Source organism: Tupaia chinensis, unplaced genomic scaffold, assembly GCF_000334495.1.
Source record: "Tupaia chinensis unplaced genomic scaffold, TupChi_1.0 Scaffold000097_1, whole genome shotgun sequence".
NCBI lineage: Eukaryota > Metazoa > Chordata > Mammalia > Scandentia > Tupaiidae > Tupaia > Tupaia belangeri.
Window position 1 is genome coordinate 3,298,872 of NW_006159559.1, and position 21,021 is coordinate 3,319,892.

The following is a 21,021-nucleotide window of genomic DNA, read 5'->3' on the forward strand; positions in this document are numbered from 1 at the left end:
CTGAACCTAATAATTATGTAGTTCTGACAACAGTAACTAGTTAACTTCTAACGACCATCTGAGAGGCAGCTTAGTAATGGTAGAAGACAGGGTCCTTGCAGACAGAATGCATAGGCATGAATCTTGGCCTTATTTCTTACCAGCTGTGTGATCTTTTTAAGTTGCTTAAATTCTTAGTGCCTGTTTCTTTATCAAATAAAATGGAAATAATAAACCTACTTACTTCATGGGGTAGTTGTACAGATTAAATAATTTAATATATATGTAACAAATCATCATGGTGCTTAATGTAAATAAAAAATGTTAATAGTAATTGTTATTTAAATAAATCAGCAAAAAATAAGTAACCGTTGGGTTATTGGGAAAGTCATGTATTTTTTTTATGTGCATAAATGTGTTATGATTTTCCCGACAACCCAATGTAAAAACCAATGGGTAAACAATTAGTTGTCAGAGGGACCAGCAGTTAGCATAATGGCTGTGTTGCTGGACTCCCATGTAGTCGACCGTGGTTTGAGTCCCGGACCCAGTGGCTTAAACTAATGCTGGGCATGTATGTGTGTGTGCCCAAGATCCCAAGAGGAGAATGGAGGAAAAGGGATTGCGGCTGACCATACCCGCCGGGACGTGATTTCTCGCTTTCTGTCTCTCTGTCTCTCTCTGTTTTTCTGGCAAGCACATGTGCCCCATATCAAAAACCTCTCAAAAAAAAAAAAAAAAAACAAAACCAATTAGTTGACAGCAGAACAGACATTATCAGGGTCTGAGGAAGAAATGGGAATTTGTTATAGGAATACAGCTTCAGTGTGCAATGAATAAAGTTCTGGAGATGGATGGTGGTGATGTTTTTTCATCAATTTGAATGTATTTAGTGGCACTGAATTGTACTTAAAAGCAGTTAAAATGGTAAATTTTATGTTGTATGTTAATATATTTTGCCACAATTTAAAAAAAATGGACAAAAAAGTTAAAGATGACTATAGATTATACTACTGTAACTATGGAAAGAAGTGATACCATTTTGAGGACTGAAGCAATGTCATAAATTAGAACGGAAAAAGAGAAAGGTGATCAGGTTTGCAATATATTGATTCAAAACACAGTTACTGAGCTAGTATCAGGCCTTGTTTGAGTTTAAATCTAAAAGCTGAGTTAGAGGTGACAAAAGGGCTTCGGGGAGTCTTTTAGAAGAGGCTAATGTCAGAAAGGAACTGAAAAGAAGCCAAAATATGGCTAGAGCACAGGAAGGGGAAGGAGTGAGTTTCAAACATCTGCTGGGCCTTTTAGCTTTTACCTTTAAGGAATAGGAAGCTGCAGAAGGAGTTGAAACAGGGAGGTGAAATGATCTGATTTGATTTTTAAAGAAAACTCTGGTCAAGTAAGGTGGGTGGACTAAAGGGGATAGAGGATGTCTTATGTAGAAAAGTACACTTCTCATTAATATTGAATCAGAAAATTGTTAGAATTACTTTATTCTAACAATTGTCAGCAACCAGGGGAAAGGGACATTGAACTGCCCTGTTCACTCAGAAATGTTTAGCTTATGTATGAAAAGACCAGAACAGCCATTTAAAGGGGGAAGGACATGATGTTACAATAGAAATATTTTTCAAATGCTAATCCTTTTTTTTTTCTTTTCTTTTCCCTTCTTTCGCTTTCCCCTTTCTCCCTTTCTCTTTTCCGTTTTTTTTTTTTTTTTTCCTTCTTCTTCTTCTTCTTTCATGAGAGAGAAAGGAACAGACAGGGACAGTGACTGGAACCCCTGACAGAATCTCGCTACACTGCACTCCTTCCCTCAGACTTCCAGCTTTCTAAACTCATTCACTCCTGTTGTCTGGCATGTTCTAGTCCAGGATCTGAGCCCTGGGACTTCCATATAGTTCCAGGATCACCCATCTGTGCCCTATTGCCTGTATCATTTTGGCTGATCCATCAAAAATATTTTCTTGGGACCAGTAGTTGGTATGATGGCTATGTTGCTGGACTCCCATGTAGTCATGTAAGGTTCGAGTCCCAGACCCGGTGGCTTAAAATCACACTAGGCACATGTGCATGCGCGCCCAAGCTCCTGAGAGAAGAATGGAGGAGAAGGGATTGCCCCGTGGCCATCCCCCCGGGGGGTGATTTCTCACTTTCTGTGTCTCTGTCTTTCTGGCAGGCACATGCGTTCTATAGAAAAATCCTCTAAAAAAAATAAATAGAAATAAAAGAAGACTAATATTTTCTTACAGAAACATACCCTAGAGAAAGAAATTAGAATCTTTTAATTTAAATAGAAGGTGATTACATGAGAGCGATTCTACTATTTGAGGTCTAAAGCAGGATTTAGTTAAATTAAGGTTTATTCAGACCTTGTTTCAACTTGGTTAATCAGCTAATCAGAAGCTCGTTTTGTTTCAACTTCTTTATCAGCTCAGAATAAGTCCTCTCAGCACTCCATCTGTTCAAAGCATTTATAGGAACACAGAGAGATCCTGCAGCATAGGGAAGGGATAAAGGGGCAAGTTGTATCGTAAATTCAGTTGGAAGTTTGCTGGGGAAGGTGCTGGAGTTCAGAGAATTTAAATGACTTGTTGAACATCACTCACCACAAAGAAGGAGAGGCGTTACTGAAATTGACATTTGTCTGATCAACCCTGAAACTCTTAACTCTTAACTCTTAGCTTTCTTTATAGTATAATGCTTAATGAGAAAAAAGAATACTTTTATGATTGTGTGTGTGTATGTAGGTATGTATATAAATAAAGAGGTGCAAGGAAAAAAGAAAGGAAAGATAAAAAATGATGGCTTTTGAGTTTGTTGGACATAACTATTTTCTCTTTAAATTTTCTATTTATGTTAAGAAATAAAATCCAGTTAAAGAGGAGACCTTGAAAGTTTGTCTGTATATTAAGTTTATTTCTTTGATTAAAGCAAATTTCATTTTAAAAAATATTGTAGCATATCTAATTACTTGAACTTTAAGTAAGGTAATTTCAAAATTGAAAGTGTTTCATTGTATCAAATGAATGTTTCTTTGTGACTAAGTTTTTTAGTTCCCAGTTTCTTGGACATATGCTTTGAACCTTTATATATTTTAATTATTTAGATTTCAGCCTCCTCTTCAACAAATGAATGCATTTCAGTTAAAGGAAGGATTTATTCCATATTAAAGCAGATAGGAAGTGGAGGTTCAAGTAAGGTAAGTATCTTAAATATTTAAGAAGTGAATAAAAACATCTTTATTTTGTCTTTTTACCTATGGACTCTCCTTTTTTCTTAACTTCTAGGGATACATGTTCTCCTTCAGTCAAAAAGGCCTTGTATTTCCTCCCCTCCTCCCCTGCCTCCCACCACTAATGACTTAGACGTTTTAGGTTTCATTCAGTGTCTCGATTTCCTGCTTTTTCCTCTCCTGTCCTATGATTCCACATTTCTTCTCTAATAGCATTAGGTATTGACTCCAGGTGGCAAATAACCATATATATTATCACGAAAGAATCATTTAAAAAAAAAAATTTCAGAGGGAATGTATGCCCACCAGTAAGACAGAAAAAGCACCCCCCCATGGGAAATGGTCACCACAATTCCTTCTCAATTTCTCCCTCCTTTTAGGATTTTGAGCATGCATACACATGTGCCCAGTATGTTTTTTAAACCACCAGGTTGGGGACTCAAACTTCATGGTTGGTCATGTGGGATTCAGCTCCTTTAATTGCCATACCAACTAGCTGGCCCGCAAAAGATCTCTGTAAAGAGAATCAGAACGTGATATAAGTTACTAATATGCTTAGGATCATTCGGTAAGAATTTTCACTAATGGATTTTTATTTTACATTTCAAAAACAGTTCATTAATGAATGAACTTAATAGAATTTATATCTGCATTCTAAATTTATATGGTTCTAATCTCTGGGTGGAAGGCATCTTAAGCATTAGCTAAACAATCTTTAATTCCATTCTATTCTCTTAAGGCAGTCAGATTTTTACCTTTATCATAAACCAAAATAACTATAGTGAAGATCACAATTTTGCCAAATCTTAATTATTGGCTTTGATTTTAGGTTACCGAGTGGCATTTGGGACTGTTGGGTTTTTGTTTCTGTTTTTTTTTCCCTCATTGAAACCTTTTTTTTTTAAACTTGGCCATTATTTCCTTCTTTTAAACTTGCCCATCCTGGGTGGAAGGCATCTTAAGCATTAGCTAAACAATCTTTAATTCCATTCTATTCTCTTAAGGCAGTCAGATTTTTACCTTTATCATAAACCAAAATAACTATAGTGAAGATCACAATTTTGCCAAATCTTAATTATTGGCTTTGATTTTAGGTTACCGAGTGGCATTTGGGACTGTTGGGTTTTTGTTTCTGTTTTTTTTTCCCTCATTGAAACCTTTTTTTTTTTAACTTGGCCATTATTTCCTTCTTTTCAAACTGGCCATTCCTTTCCCGTGCTCCTCCTATCCCTGATTTCAGTGGTGCAGTGACCAAAGCTGAGTCCTTGTCCTCTTCTCTTTCTAAATTCACTCATTCCCTTGGTGTTCTCATCTAGCCTTGTAGCTTTAAGTACCATGTATGCTAACAATTTTCAAACTTAAATTTCTAACTCAGACCTCTCCTTTTCCAGACTTGTATATCCCACTTGAGTGCCTAGCATCTCTTCCTGGTCTCTGCTAAATATTTAAAATATATGTCCTGGGCCAGCAGGTGGCGTGGTGGAGTCCAGTGCCAAACCACAGTTCAAGTCCTGGGCCTGGTGGCTTGCTTTCTCACTTATCCTCTCTCTCTGTTTCTCTCTGGTGAATTAAAAAATAATAATGATGAATAAAGTTAAATAAATAACTTTTTTAATAAAACATCATGTCCCAGCCCCTCTTAATGCATAGTTCTTCCCATTTCAGTAAATAGGAAGTCCATTCTTCCAGTTGCTTGGCCAAAAAAACAGTTGACTTTTTTCTCTCATATATTAATACATATCTTGCCCATTAGCAAGTCTTGTTCTGTTTCTCACCCCCTACAATCACTTTGTTTGAAGCAGCTACATTATCTTTTCACCTGATTATTATAATGGTCTCCTAATGAGTCCCCTCAATTCAGTCCTTGCCATTCCAGTCTATTTTTTTTTTTGAGAGGTTTTTGCTATAGGGCGTGTGCGCTCGCCAGACAGACAGAGAGAGACAGAGAGACAGAAAGCAGGAAATCACCCCCCAGGGGGGATGGCCATGCCGCAATCCCTTCTCCTCCATTCTCCTCTCGGGATCTTGGGCACGAACGCACACGCGGCCGGCGTGAGTTTAAGCCACCGGGTCCGGGACTCGAACCGCGGTCGACTACGTGGGAGTCCAGCGACATAGCCATTACGCTAACTGCTGGTCCCCCATTCCAGTCTATTTTAACACATTCCCAGATTTTCCTCCAGATAGCCTCTTATGTTTGCTCAAATATCTTCTCAGTCAGGCCTTCCTTGACCATGCTTTAAAACTGCGACTACAGGGAACCAGCAGTTAGCGTAATGGCTATGTCACTGGGTTCCCACGTAGTCGACCGTGGTTCACATCCTGGACCCGGTGGCTTAGAACTCACACCGGGCACGTGTGCGTGCCCAAGATCCTGAGAGGAGAACGGAGGAGAAGGGATTGCGGCATGACCATCCCCCCGGGGGGTGATTTCTCGCTTTCTGTCTCTCTGTCTCTCTCTGTCTGTCTGGCGAGCGCACGCGCCCTATAGCGAAAACCTCTCAAAAAAAAAAACTGGGACTACAGGGGACCAGCAGGTGCCGTGGTGGTTAAGGTGCTGAACACTCCCACATGACCGACCACGGTTCAAGTCCTGGACCTGGTGGCTTGCTTTCACACTTCCTCTCTCTCTCTGTTTTTCTCTGGTCTAATTAATATAAATAAATGAATAAATAAAAATAAAATTAATAACGCTTTAAAAGTTGAAGTAGTTCCATAAACTTGCTGTGTTTAAAAAGAAAAAAACTGCAACTACATCTTATTGCTGGGTTTTCTCCCATTTCCTTCTCCTGCTGTGTTGTCTTCATGTTATAGCTTACCTTCTGATGTGTTTCCTAATTTACTTACTTGGTCTGTTGTTTATGTTCAAAGGGGATAACTGAATATAATTTTTCCTAAATACACCGGCATTTTGTATTTCAGTACTTCTGTTTTGGAAGCACTAACACTGTTGGACATTTGTGGAAAGTTAGACACATTAGCAGTGTTTTCTACTTTTTTTAAATGATGTCTGGCTTGTCAATATTTCTTTTTTTTTTTTGGAGAGATTTTCACTGTAGGGTGCGTGCGCTCGCCAGACAGACAGAGAGAGACATAGAGACAGAAAGCGAGAAATCCCCCCCAGGGGGGATGGTCACGCCGCAATCCACTCTCCTCCATTCTCCTCTCGGGATCTTGGGCACGCACGCACACGCGCCCAGCGTGAGTTTTAAGCCACCGGGTCCGGGACACGAACCGCGGTCGACAACGTGGGAATCCAGCAACATAGCCATTACGCTAACTGCTGGTTCCCTGGCTTGTCAATATTTCTTAGGAATTGATTGCCCATTTTAACTAGAATTTTGACATTGAATTCAGAGATCCTGAAAGCATATATACATTTTTTTTTTAAAGAGAGATTTTTGCTATAGGGTATGTGCCCTTGCCAGAGAGAGTATAGAAGCAGACAGAAAGCAAGAAATCACCCCCCGGGGGAATGAACACTTTACAGTCCCTTCTCCTTTATTCTTCTCTTGAGATTTGGGGCATGCACACACACATGCCTAGCATAAATTTGAAGCCACTGGGTCCAGTACTTGAACTTGTTTGACAATCTGGGAGCTCAGTGATATAACCATTATACCTTCTACTGGTCCCCGACAACATATTTACAAGAATATCTTGTGTCCACCAACTTAACTTTGAAAATTGACCTTCTTTACTTTTCTCAACTAAATGTACCAATAATTTCTAAGTAGCATATATTTTTAATATTCTTAACACATGAATGAAATCATTAACTCTGTGCATAATGGAGACACATCATCTGTGAAACAAATTGACTTTTATCATAGCCTCTTCTCCTTCTTAATTTTTTTTTATTTTAAATTTATTCATTCTCTACATTAATTCACTATACACCATCACAACACACAAATGAATTTTCCATCCAAAATACTCCTTCTTAATATTTTTGATTGTCTTTTCTTTATTTTTGTGGTAAAGGCATATGTGGAATTTAAATTACTTTTTCTGTATGGTGATATAAACAATTCTTTTTTGTCTTTTTTTTTTTTTTTTTAAGAGATTTTTGCTATAGGGCATCTGCAGTCACCAGAGAGGCAGAAATCAAGAAATCACCCCCCAGAGGGTATGGCCACATCGACAATCCCCTCTCCTCCATTCTCCTCTTGGGACTTTGGACTGGCTTCCTCGCACACAAACACACCCCATTTACTTTTAAGCCACATGTTTGGGACTTGAACTACGATCAACTGTGTGGAAGTCAGCAATGTGACCATTACACCATCTGCTGGTTCCAATCTAGACAATTCTTAGGTTTATACTTTTGAATTATTGAATGCCCATTGTCATAGGCAATTGGGAATGGACTTATTATTCTTCTATCATGATTTTTTTTTTCCAGGTTCAAAATAGGCCCAGAAACTTTTTATTATTCATGTCAATATTTTTTCAGAATTTTCTCAATCTAAAATTTTGTCTTAACTTAAAATGTTAATAGTATATAAATAGTGCATTCTAAACTTTTCTCTTTGTTCTGCTGTTCAGGTGTTTCAGGTATTGAATGAAAAGAAACAGATACATGCTATAAAATATGTGAACTTAGAAGAAGCAGATAACCAAACTATTGATAGTTACCGGAATGAAATAGCTTATTTGAATAAACTACAACAACATAGTGATAAGATCATCCGACTTTATGATTAGTAAGAATTCTTTTTAAATTTAAAAAGAATGCTTTTTTTTTTTTGCCATAATTCTTCAGGTAAATATTTAGTAAATCTTACTTACGATAACGTAGCCATTTATTATTTTGTTGCTTTTATTTGTTTTTAATCATAGTGAAATCACAGACCAATACATCTACATGGTAATGGAGTGTGGAAACATCGATCTTAATACTTGGCTTAAAAAGAAAAAGTCTGTCAATCCATGGGAACGCAAGAGTTACTGGAAAAATATGTTGGAGGCAGTTCACACGATCCATCAACATGGTATTTTAAGTGTCTCTGTGTATATATAGTTAAAATGTCTTATTAGTGTCATCTTAGAGAAATAACACCTATAATTTTAATGTAATTGGTTTTTAGCACCATTAACTAGATGAACTAAGTAGCTGGAATCTATTAAAAGATGAACAACAAAACTTTTTATTGAAAGAAACATTGTTAGTCCAAACAATGTAGGACATAATCTTAGGTTCCCACATTGTTAATGCAAAATTTGTCTTTCTCAGTATTAACATAATCCATAATTCTTATTTCTAAATGCTTAGATTATAGCAAGTCTGAGAGTGGATATCCTGAAAATATGAGATGTTTATTTCACTTATTCTCCACGTCATTTTATGTTGTGGTGCCCTATATGAAAGATGGATAGATTTATTTATTTATTCATTCGTTCGTTCATTCATTCATTTACTGTAAGTCCTGCCTTATTGGTTAGATTTTATTTATGCTTGTCCTTGGTTCTATTAGGCCTTTCATCTGCCTATACCCTATCTTTTTTTAGATTTTTTTTTTTTTTTAATTACTGCTCTTCTGCAATGTTGCACACTGCTAAGATGCTATGCTCTGTAGGATGGGACCACATAGGAGGCCTGGGTTTTATTCCTGGTCCAGCCTAAAGGTCAAGCACAGTGGTGTAGTCCAAGGACTTGTGGGGGCATTACAGGAGGATCATGAACTCAAGGCTGGCCTGGGCAACATGATGTGATCCTTTCTAAAAGAGCCAGGTATGATGGTCCCACCTAGGAGGCTGAGGTAGGAGAAACATGACATGGGAAGACCTGGTCTTGGAGTGGGGAGAATAAGTTATGATGGCACTGTGGTAATGCTACATTCTATAATGTTGGACCCATAAGGGAAATTTCTGGGTTTGCATCTGTCTCCCCATACATTCCAGACTCTTGTGTGTATGCCTATCATCTGAGCCAGCTGGAGATAGGTCAGATTGAATGCCCTGTTGCTGATCTCTCTCTCTCTCTTTCTGTATTTCTCTCATAGGAGAAATAAACTCAAAAATAATAACCATTAACCTAGATAGTTGTACTTTTATCTCATCTCTCTTCTTATAAATTAAAAAATTTACCAGTGATAATCAAGATCCAAGGATACAGGGATGGACATATCAAAAGTATTAGGGTCTTACTGTCAGGCAGTGTAATTAAAATTCATTGTGGGCTGTGAATCACAGTGGTTAAGCAGATAGGCCGTGAAGCCATACTGCCTGGCTTCAATTCATGGACTGTTGCTTAGGCCATGTGACCTTAAACAAATTATTTAAATGCTCATTGCCTTAGGTTCCTCACCTTTAAATAGTGATAACAGTGCATACTTACCTAACATTGTTATGAGAATTAAATGGTTCAGTACAAGCAACCAATTTAGAATGGTGTCTAGTACATAACAAGTGCTATTTGAGTATTTATAGAATACACGAAAAACTGAATACTTAATTGGACTAACTGAAGAAACCAACTTGACCTGTAGATTGTAAAATTTGTGTCCTTACACTCTTTTAAATCTAATATAATGGATTTTTATTTTGAAGGCATTGTTCACAGTGATCTTAAACCTGCTAACTTTTTAATAGTTGATGGAATGCTAAAGCTAATTGATTTTGGGATTGCAAATCAAATGCAACCAGATACAACAAGTATTGTTAAAGATTCACAGGTAAGGCCCTTAATACATGACTGGTTATGACGTAAAGTTAAATTCCTATTATTTTGTTAATGGATATTATCACTTTACCCACTTCATACTGAAACTCTAAGAAAATTAAAACCATAGTCCATATCATTTAGAATAGAAAGTCAAGATCAGATAGAAATGTATTTAGCAATTTTGAATGATTTTTCTATAGTGAGGTAGAAAAGCAGCAATACATGCTTTAGAAATAATCCTGGTCACGATCTAAAATTGACCAGGATGACCTGAAAATTCATTTCAGCCTGGTAGCCACCAAAGAGGGGAGTATAGTTTCATGTTTTCTATTGTCCATAAGATGAGATTGTTTCTAATCTTTCAGAGAAGCAAATATTTTTCTATTGTTTAAGTTGGGAAACAATTTATTAAATTAACCTTCATATTAGAAATGTTATAATAAATATTATACTCAGTAGTACTCTTTATATTCATATATATGCAACAGTAAACTTAATGATACCTCATAAAAATAAAGTAGTGACGCCAAGGTATGATTAGAAAGTCTTTCTTGGAGCCAGATTTCTGGGCGTTTTATGTATACAGATTTCTCATATGGATATGCCTTAATCCTAGGCATAAAATTAGACCTTGTTAGGAACAGTTAAGGAGTTATGCCCTTCAAATGATTCTCTTTTATAGTCATTTCCTTGTATATCAAAAGTATAACTGAGCTTCAAGATACCTTCTATAGTAAAGACCTAAAGTATAAATGTTCCGTGTCTGAAAGAAGAACCATTTATTTTAGAAAAAGGAGTGAAGTGCATTATAAAGATTGTCATAATCCTATTATGGAAACTTACATGATTGAGATGCTCATCCCATGTCAGTTTGGACATGAGCCCAAAGAGTATTTGATGACAAACCTAGAGGTTATTTTGTTTATATATTATATATTAGTTGGCTGATTAGCTTATAAAAATTTCAGCACGGAAATGAACAAATGAGTGAAGTCTCTCAAAGTTTATGGGCCTTGATGGAGTTTAGCCTGGACAGATTTAGTGGGGCGGGAAGGTTTGTTTTGCTTTGTTTTTTAAGACAGGATCTCACCATGTTGTCTAGGCTATTCTTAAACTCAGTCCTCTTGCCTCTGTGTCCTGAACAACTGGGATTATAACTGCATGCCACAGTGCCTGGCTTGTATAGTTTTAAGGCAGACATTCCCAGTTTCTCCTAAAGTTGTGGAGAAATTTGATATATATCTTAATATTATTTCAATTTTTCAAATATGTTACTGAAATCTATAAGTTTCTAAGAATGTACCATTCATGTTTTAAAAATATAAAAATAAGAGCAGAATAAAATATTTTCATTGATTTGTATTTTCTTCGACTCCACAAATAGGTTGGCACAGTTAATTATATGCCACCAGAAGCAATCAAAGATATGTCTTCTTCAAGAGAGAATGGAAAATCTAAGTCAAAGGTACTGTAAAGATTATTTATATATCCTATTCATCTGGCATTAATAAGGAATGGATGAGTATCTGAATAGACTTACCAGATAAGTAGGTTATTTCTTTAAGTTCTAAAACTTTAGGCCACTACAGACCCTGCCTTCTTTAAGCAGCTTGTCATGGGACTTAATTTTTGCCTTTATTGACTTAGTCTCCCTTGTTTTCTGGGGATGTAAGATCCCCAGTAGATGCTTCAAACTGCAAATATTACTGAACTTTATTCGAGGGGACTTCAAAAATTTTCGGAAAAATGGAATTAAGTCTCATAGTTTTCCATAAACTCTTTGAAGTCCCCTCATAAAACTGGAGTATGTAATTTTTCCTGGCCGCCCCTGGAAACTTTCCTACTTACTTTATTTTACTCCTTCAATGATCTTTGTAGAGCCTCCTTGGTGCCCCTTATTGGGATCCCATTTTGCCTAACATGATGCCATGCCTTCCAGGCCAATCCTTTTTTCTCTGTGACTGTGTAACCATGTGGGTGCAAGCACAGATCATTGTGTCAGAAACTAGCATTCAAGTTTTAGACGGCTTCATTAAAAACTGTCTTTGGGCAAGTGACTTGCTAGTTTCTTCATCTCTATTTTGGGCTTGTGAATAGCACCTATTTTAAAAGAAATTGAAGATTAAATGAGAACAAATATAAGGCACCTAATACATTGTCCATTTCCATTGTTTGATAAGTGTGCCCTTAATTACTGAATCATATTTTGCTTCCTAGAAAATTTGTGGCATTTGAGTATTTTTTCAAATAACTGCAACATAATTTTGCCAAATCTCTTTTATAAAATTCTTTTTTTATCTGTTAAGCTTTTACTTTTCCTCTAAAACTTAAGCATGTTCTTTTTTTCCTTTTTTTTTCTTTTTTTAAAAATTTTTGTAGTGTGGATGTATTCCCCTAATAGAGCCAGAGGGAAATGAGAAAACACCCCCCAGGGAAAATGATCATGCTGCAATCCCTTCTTTTTCTCCCCTCGAACCTGGCATGTGTCTCAAGCCTCTCGGTCCAGTACTCAAGCTATGCAATTGGCCATGTGGGATCCAACCACCATACCAACTGGCTGGCCTATCTTTTTTTTTTTTTTAATACTAGATTTGCCACGATTTTGTTAATCTTAAAGAACCAGGTCTTGATTTCATTTATCAAATATATTTTCATTTGCTTTTACTATTTTTTAAAAATTGCAACCACATGCATACGCTTTCCAGAGACAGGCAGGGAGAGAGAGAAAGTGCCCCGTAATGGAACATGTTCAGACCACAGTTCTTTCCCCATTTCTCCGTTCTGCTAGGGTTTTGGACACATATGTAGATATCCAAATCTTAGCATGATTTACTTATTTATTTATTTTATAATTTCTTATGTACATCCAGTTGTCATACAACTCTATGGCACATAATATGGCTTTTCAAAGAATCCATATGGTGTGTGATAATCAAATCAAGGATCATTTTCAGCAAAGAACATACTTTCTTGTGTTTGCTAAGTGCTTTTTCCCTGACTTTCCTACTCATCCCCCACTAGTCACCCATGTCCCATAGTCTCTGATATCTAGACTTGCTCTGTCTACTATTATATCTTTGAATCTTTCCATTTCTGCCATGGAGTGCAGACACTCAGTATATATTGGATGGAGATATATACTGTGTTTGTCTTTCGTAGTCTGGCTTATTTCATTTAGCATTAAATCTTCTATAGTCTTTGAATCAAATGACAGAGTGTTTCTATTCTTTAAGACTGAGTAGTATCCCATAGCACAGTGGTTCCCAACGTTTTTGATACTTGGGGCCCGTTTCATGGAAGACGGTTTTTCACAGACTGAGATGGCAGGCATCGTTTTGTTTTTGTTTTTGTTTTTGTTTTTTAATTTTTGAGAGTCTTTTTGCTATAGGTTGTGTGTTCTTGCCAGAGAGACAGAAAGTGAGAAATCACCTCCAGGGGGTATGGCTACACCTCAGTCCCTTCTTCATTCTCCTTCTGGATCTGGGGCATGCTTGCACACAGGCCTGGCATGATTTTCAAGCCACCAAATCTGGGACTCAAACAGTTTGAGAATCTAATGCTGCTGCTAACCTATCAGGAGGTAGAACTGAGGTGGTAACACCAGCAATCAGAAGCAGCCGAAAATTCAGATCAAACTTTGCTCTCTTACCTGCTGTTCACGTCCTGCTGTGTAGCCGGTTTCCTAATTGGCCATGGACCACTACCAGTCCAGGAAATGGGGATGCCTGCCATAGTTTATATATGCCACATTTTTTCAATGCAATCATCAGTTGTTGGGCATTTAGATTGATTCCATGTCTTAGCGATTGTGAATAATGATATAATAAGCATGATGTACAATGTCTTTCTGACTGAGAGATTTTCTGCCCTTTGTGGGGGACCAAGGAGTGGGATTTCTGAGTCTTAGGGTAGTTCTATTTGTATATTTTTGAGGAATCTCAAAATTGTTTTTCACAGTGGCTATACTTATTTACATTCTCACTAAAAACATAGGAGAGTTTTCTTTTCATCATAGCCTGCAAGCACTTGCTTTTTGAGTTTTGATCCTACCCATTCTAACTGGGCTTCAGTGATATCTCACATTGGTTTTGATTTGCATTTCCCTTTGCTAAGAGATGTTAGACTTTTTTTTTTCATAGTTTTTAGCCATTTGTATATCATTTTTAGAGAGTTGTCTGTTCTGCTCATTTGCTCATTTTTAAACTGGGTTTTTTGTTTGTTTTTTTTTTTTTTTTGGAGGTGAGCTGCTTGAGTTCCATATACATTTTGGTTATTTCAGTTCCTAATTTGAATCATTGTTTGCAAATATTTTCTTCCATTCTGTTTGTTGTCTCTGCATTCTGTTACTTTTGCTGAGCAGAAGCTTTTTAGCTCGATGTAATCTCACCTGTCTATTTTGGGGATTATTTCGTGTGCTTTGGGGTCCTATTTAAGAATTATTTGCTTACTCCAATGTTTCCAAGTTTTCCACCAGCAGTTTTGTTTGCTTGTTTGTGTTTTAGAGGTTTTTGCTATAGGGTGCCCGTGCTTGCCAGAGAGACAGAGATAGACAGAAAGCAAGAAATTTCTCCCCAGGAGGGATGGCCCCTAGGGAGTGCAATCCCTTCTCCTCTAGTCTCTTCTTGGAATTTTGGGCATGCATGCACACGCGCTTGGCGTGAGTTTTAAGGCACCAAGGTCCAGGACCTGAACTGTGATCAACTACATGGGACTCCAGCAACATAACCATTATGCTATCTGCTGGTCCCTCCACCAATAGTTTTATGGCTTGAAGTTTTGTATTTAAAGCTTTGTCCCATTTTGAGTTGTTTTTTGTTAATGGTGACAGGGGTCCAGTGTTATTTTTTTGTAGGTGGATATTCAGTTCTTCTGTCACATTTGCTGAAAAGAGTTTCTTTTCTCCAGTGGATTATCTTGTGTCTGTCAAAAATCAGTTGGCTTTAGGTTTGTAAGTTTCTTTTTGGATTTTCTGTTCTGTTCCCTTAGTCTGTATGTCTGTGCCAGAATTTTGCTGTTTTGGTTATCATAGCTTTGTAATATATCTTTAGGTCAGGTAGTGAGACAGATGCCTTCTGTCTCACTTATTTTTCTTGCACAGTATTGCCTTGGTGATGTGGGTTTTTTTATGATTCAAGTAAACTTTATGCTTTTTTTTTTTTTTCTGGTTCTGTGAAGGATGTCACCGGTAATTTGATTGGACTCACAGTGAATTTGTAAATAAATTTGGACAGAATTGACATTTTGATTATATTGATTATTCCAATCCAAAAGCATGAGATGTCTTTCCATCTTTCTGTATTATACTCAATTTCATTTTTCAGTTTTTCCTTGTAGAAGTCTTCCATTTCCTTAGTTAGATTTATTTCTAGGTGTTTTATTTATTTATGTATTTATCTGTGGCTATTGTAAATATGATTGCTTTCTTTAGTTCTGTCTGTTCATTGTTAATGTATAAAAATACTATAGACTTTTTTGTATTTTGATTATATATCCTGACATTTAACTGAATTCATTTATCACTTCTAGGAGTCTTTTCGTGGATTTCATTTGAATTTTTTATGTGTATAACCATGCTATCTGTAAATAGGGACAATTTCACTTCTTCGTTTCCTGTTTCAATGCCTTTTATTTTGCTCTTGTCTGATTGCATTGACTAGGTATTCCAATGTGTTGAAGAAGAGTGGAGAAAGTGGACAACTTTATTTTGTTCTAGTTTTAATGGGAAAGCTTCAGTTTTCTGCCATTCAGTATTTTTAGCTATGGTTTGTCACATATGGCTTTTAATGTGTCAAGAAGTGTACCTTCAGTACCTATATTGTTGAGAGTCTTAATCATGAGGGGATGTTGTTTTTATCAAATGCTTTTTCTGCATCAATTGATTTGATCATATGGTTATCTTTTCTTCTGTTAGTGTGGTGTGTTATTTTTTTTTTTTGCTTATGTTGAACCATTCTTGCATTCCTGGGATAAAACCTACTTGGTCATGGCATATAATCTTTTTAATATACTATTGGATTTGATATGCCAGTATATTGTTGAGGACTTTTACATTTGTTTTCATCAGTGATGTTGTTCTGTATTTTTCTTTTTTGATTTTCTTATGTCCTTGTCTGCTTTTCATATCATGGTGATGGAGGCTTCCTAGAATTGAGTTTGAGAGGTTTCTTTCATTTTGTATCTTTAGAAATAGTTTCAAAGAGAATTAGAGTTAGTGCTAGAGTTTTATAGAATTCAGAAGTGAAGCCATTGGAACCTTGGCTTTTTCTTGTTGGGACACTATTTATTACGGATTGAATCTCATTGCTTGTTATTGATCTGTTCAGGCTTTCTTCTTCCTGATTCATTCTGGCTATATTGTATGTGTCCAGAAATTTGTTCATTTCCTCTAGATTTTCTAGTTTGTTGGCATAGTGTTACTTGCAGTATTGTCTCACAATCTTCTGTATTTCTGCAATATTTGTTTTAATATTGCCTGTTTCATTACTGATTTTAGTTATTTAATTCCTTATTTTGCTTTTCTTGATTAGCCTAGTCAGTGGTTTGTCAATTTTACTTATCCTGTCAAAAAATGACTTTGTTTTATTGATTTTTTTTAAATCATTTAATTCTCAATGCCATTAGTTTCTGCTCTAGTTGTTACTATTTCTTCTAGTATTTTGGGGAGTTTTGTTATTTCTTTTTCATTTTTCAGAGATCCATCATTAGGTTATTTATTTGCCATCTCTCTATTTTTTTCTTGTTGGTACTAATGTCTGTAAACTTCCCTCCTAGCTGCTGTTGCTGTGTCTCAAAGATTATGAAGCATCATGTGCTTGTTATCATTTGTTTCAATAAATCTTTTTGTTTTTAGGGGTTTTTGTTTGTTTGTTTGTTTTGTCAAAGGGCATGTATGTACACCTGCCAGAAAGAGACAGTAAAAGAGAAAGTAAGAAATCACCCCCCAGCAGGGATGACCATGCTGCAGCCCCTTCCCCCTCCATTCTCCTCCTGGGATCTTAGTTACGCGCGCGCGCGCGCGCACACACACACACACACACACACACACATATACCTGGAGTGATTTTTAAGCCACTGCATCTGGGATTTGAACAGCTATTAGCCATCTGGGAATCTAGGAAGACAATGTATTTTTAGGGGCCAGCAGGTGGCATGGTTAGAGGCGCTGGATTCCCATCTGGTTGACCATGGTTCGAGTACCAGACCTGGAGGCTTGCCTTCTCACTTGCTTTCTCTCTCTCTCTATCTGCCCCTCTCTGGGTCAAAATGAAATAAACAAATGAGTAAAAGTAAATAAAGTTAAATAATTAAAAAAAAAGAAAAAAGAAATCACCCCCCCGCCAGCAGGGATGACCATGCTGCAGTCCCTTCCCCTCCATTCTCCTCCTGGGATTTAGTTACACATGTGCACACACATACACACACCTGGAGTGATTTTTAAGCCACTGGGTCTGTGATTTGAACAGCTATTGGCCATCTGGCAATCCAAGAAGACAATGTATTTTTATTATTATTATTTTTTTTTTAGAGACATAGTTTATGCCCTTAGTTTTAGAGTTGATCAGTTTAAACTGTTAAAAAGAATCCATGCAGGGGCCAGCAAGTGGCCATTTCCACATGGCCAACCACGGTTCCAGTCCCGGACCTGGCGGCTTCTCTCTCTCTCTCTCTTTCTCTCTGTCTTTCTCTGGCAAAACTCATGTGAAAATAATAATAATAATAATAATAAATAAAGCTAAATAAATTTTTAAAAAATCCATGCACATTTAGAATTTATGTGAAAAATTATTATAATTCAGTAAGTCTGAGGAAAACAAATAAATTGAAATCATAGTTTTTTTTAGTTTATTTTTACAAGCTAACAAGAATTTGATCATTTGTCTCAGTAAAATATTTTTAAATATTTTTTCTTATATGTTTTTTGAAAGATTTAAGTAATGCTCATTTTTTTTGACAAAATAGCAAATGAAAACCAGAAAAATGTTTGCTCATGTAAACAATCTGCTCACTTATTCATTGAGATTTAATTATGATTTGGACTATTAGGGTATATGTAAATATGTGTGTATGCATTTACACATATTTATAATATATGTAACTTTTTACACACTTTATATTAAAACATTGCAACTTATTTTCTTTTTCTTTTTTTTAAACATAGATAAGTCCCAAAAGTGATGTTTGGTCCTTAGGATGCATTTTGTATTATATGACATATGGAAAAACACCATTTCAGCATATAATTAATCAAATTTCTAAATTACATGCTATAATTGACCCTAATCATGAAATTGAGTTTCCTGATATTCCAGAGAAGGATCTTCAAGATGTGTTAAAGGTAATGTTAATATACTTTTATATAATTAATTGTTTAAGATAAATAGGTGAAATGATTAGAATTATGTAACTGGTGCTTAAATATTTAATTGATTTCTTAGAAGAAATTGCTGACCGAATTAGCTATTAAGGAATGTTTAGTTTACTTTAAAGGTATTTTAAAACTTGAGGATTTTGCAAAACTCATTTTGGGGGAAATGATTTTGTTATTTGTGAATGGAGAAAGCAACTTTGGTAATATGATGCAGTTTGGAAAACTATGTTGTTAGTATCATATTAGAAAAACTGCTTTATTTTAAAAACAATCTCTATTTTTATAGTGTTGTTTAATAAGAAACCCTAAACAGAGGATATCCATTCCTGAACTCTTGGCACATCCATATGTCCAAATTCAAACTCATCCAGGTATTACCTCTTTAAAATTTTATTTATTACTAGAAAGACTACTACTATAAACATCCTGTTAACTAGAACAAAAAACAGGCTTTGAAGTGGCTACTTTTACAGCCTGCCTCCTTTAAGGAAGGAAGTTCTTAATATGCTAAATAATAAAGTAGATAAATTTCTTTTTCTTTTTTTTATTTTAACTTGTTGTCATTTGTTTTACTTATCTTAGGTGAGAGGCTATGAGCAATGAAAAATTACTAGAATGCCAGTTATTGTGCTATTAAATAGAATGTGTATATATGATAGACTCACATTTTTTCTTATTGGTACCTGAGTGTCACTAATTACATTTATTTTATAGGTAACCAGGTGACTAAGGGAACTACTGAAGAAATGAAACATGTTCTAGGCCAGCTGGTTGGTCTGAATTCTCCTAACTCCATTTTGAAAGCTGCTAAAGTAAATAATTTATTCTCTCTGCTGATTTTAACTGCTTTTTATAGTTTAGTGAGTTAAACATTTGAATTGATTATCCAAACAAAAGTTAGCCTAGTCATGTCAATTATGAAGTATGTTTCTACATGTAAATATTTAACATGTGCTTTTTGAGAACTATAGATTGATTTGATTTGTATTCTTATTATACAAAAAACACAGTTCCGAGTAGATTGTCATAAGGTACATTCTAAACATTGTTGTTAGGTCTCAACTAGAATAAATTTAATATCGGGATCTGTTTTTTAGCTCAATATCTTTCTTTAAAGAATTATTTAATTTTATTGATTATTATTATTATTATTATTTTTAAATTTGCTATGGGGAACATGTACTCACTAGAGAGAAAGAGAAGGAGAAAGCAAGCTGCAAGTTCTGGGACTTGAATGGTTGTTGGCTGTGTGGAAGTCCAGTGCCTCCAGGCCCCCCCACTCAATACCATTTTTAAGTTTTTTAATTCATACCTTCTAGCCAATTTTTAAATTAAAACTACTTAGAGAAGTTGCAATATTTGTCAAATATAATAGCTTCTACAAAGCTGATATACCAATCATTACATTTCTCAAAGCACATATCTTAAGCATTTGGCCTCCCAGTATCTGTTTTTATCTATACTATGATTTTGGGGTCTCACTATCATCAACTCCTTAGTCATTTTGCTAGCCCTGTGAATGCTTATTAACATTATAGCTCAATTTAGCTACCAAGCAGCTACTGCTCATATATTTCAGCTATAACATTAATATAAAGTTATGATAGTTTCAACAAAGTACTTTTATCTCTCTGGGTAGGGTTAAAGTCAGTAAGAGTTCCAAGAACTTGGAGAGGTTTTCAAAGGAATTTACTATACATTCATGATTATATCTATATTTGTATGATATAAGGTAAATGTTTTCTTAAAATTTCTTAATTGCTATAACAAAGTGATTGACTTTAGGAGTTCAAATTGAATAAAATCTGTTTTGTAATTGTTCTGTATTCCAAATGTCTGTTTTAAATTTATACCAAAATATCATTCAGAACTTTTTATGAATTAAATTGAAGTGGATTAGTTACCTTTATCACTGAAGTTATATGTTCCTTGAGGGGAAGGGTGTTGGTTATCTTCATAAGTTTGATGTCAGCTAAGGCTTTATTTTTTTTTAAGAGAGATTTTTGCTACAGGGAGTGTGTGCTCGCCAGAGAGACAGAGAAAGACAGAAAGCAAGAAATCACCCCCAGTGGGGATGGGCACCCCACAGTCCCTTCTCCTCCATTCTTCTCTCAGGATTTTGCGTGCACATGTGCCTGGTATGAGTTTGATGCCGCCAGGCCTGGGACTCAGACAGTGGTTGACCATGTGGGAGTCCAGCAACGTAACCTTTACTCCATCTGCTGGTACCAGCTTATATACTGTTTTTAAATACATAGATTTTAGGGGCAAGCAATGACGTGGTGGTTAGAGCACTGAACTCTCATATGGCTGACCACAGTTTGATCTCAGACCTGGCAGCTTGATTTCTCTCTCTCTTTCTTTCTGATGACTGCAATAAGTTAAAAGAATAGTGATAAATAATTCTTAAGAAAAAACGTTTAAAAATACATAGATTTTAAACATACCTCATTACATTTACTTATATATGACTTTTTTTTTTGAGAGCGAATTTTGCTATAAGCTGTGTGCACTCTTCAGAGAACAGAGAGAGACAGAGAAACAGAAAGCAAGAAATTACCCCCTGCAGGAGGGATAGCCATACCACAATCCATTCTTCTCTTGCGATCTTGGCCATGCACGCACACATACATCACATACATGCATCCCAGCATGAATTTTAAACTGCTGAGCTCTGGGACTCGAACTGTGGTTGACTACATGGGAGTCCAGTGATGTAACCGTTACACCATCTTCTAGTCCTTATGTAACTTTTTTTTTTTTTTTTTTTGG

General features: G+C 35.9%; 1 protein-coding gene across 3 annotated transcripts in view; it reads left to right on the forward strand.

Moving 5' to 3' along the window:
* TTK (TTK protein kinase) overlaps positions 1-21,021 on the forward strand; it is a 56,027-nt gene that overhangs the window by 27,769 nt on the left and 7,237 nt on the right. For 2 of the 3 annotated variants that reach the window (XM_027769898.1, XM_027769899.1), the window contains exons 13-20: positions 3,089-3,181; positions 7,763-7,920; positions 8,057-8,208; positions 9,767-9,891; positions 11,266-11,346; positions 18,040-18,216; positions 18,536-18,620; positions 18,964-19,061. In XM_027769898.1, coding sequence (XP_027625699.1) covers positions 3,089-3,181; positions 7,763-7,920; positions 8,057-8,208; positions 9,767-9,891; positions 11,266-11,346; positions 18,040-18,216; positions 18,536-18,620; positions 18,964-19,061 — 969 coding nt within the window. Of the gene's footprint in view, positions 1-3,088; positions 3,182-7,762; positions 7,921-8,056; positions 8,209-9,766; positions 9,892-11,265; positions 11,347-18,039; positions 18,217-18,535; positions 18,621-18,963; positions 19,136-21,021 lie in introns of those variants that run through there. The other variant, XM_027769897.1, reaches the window with a different exon arrangement.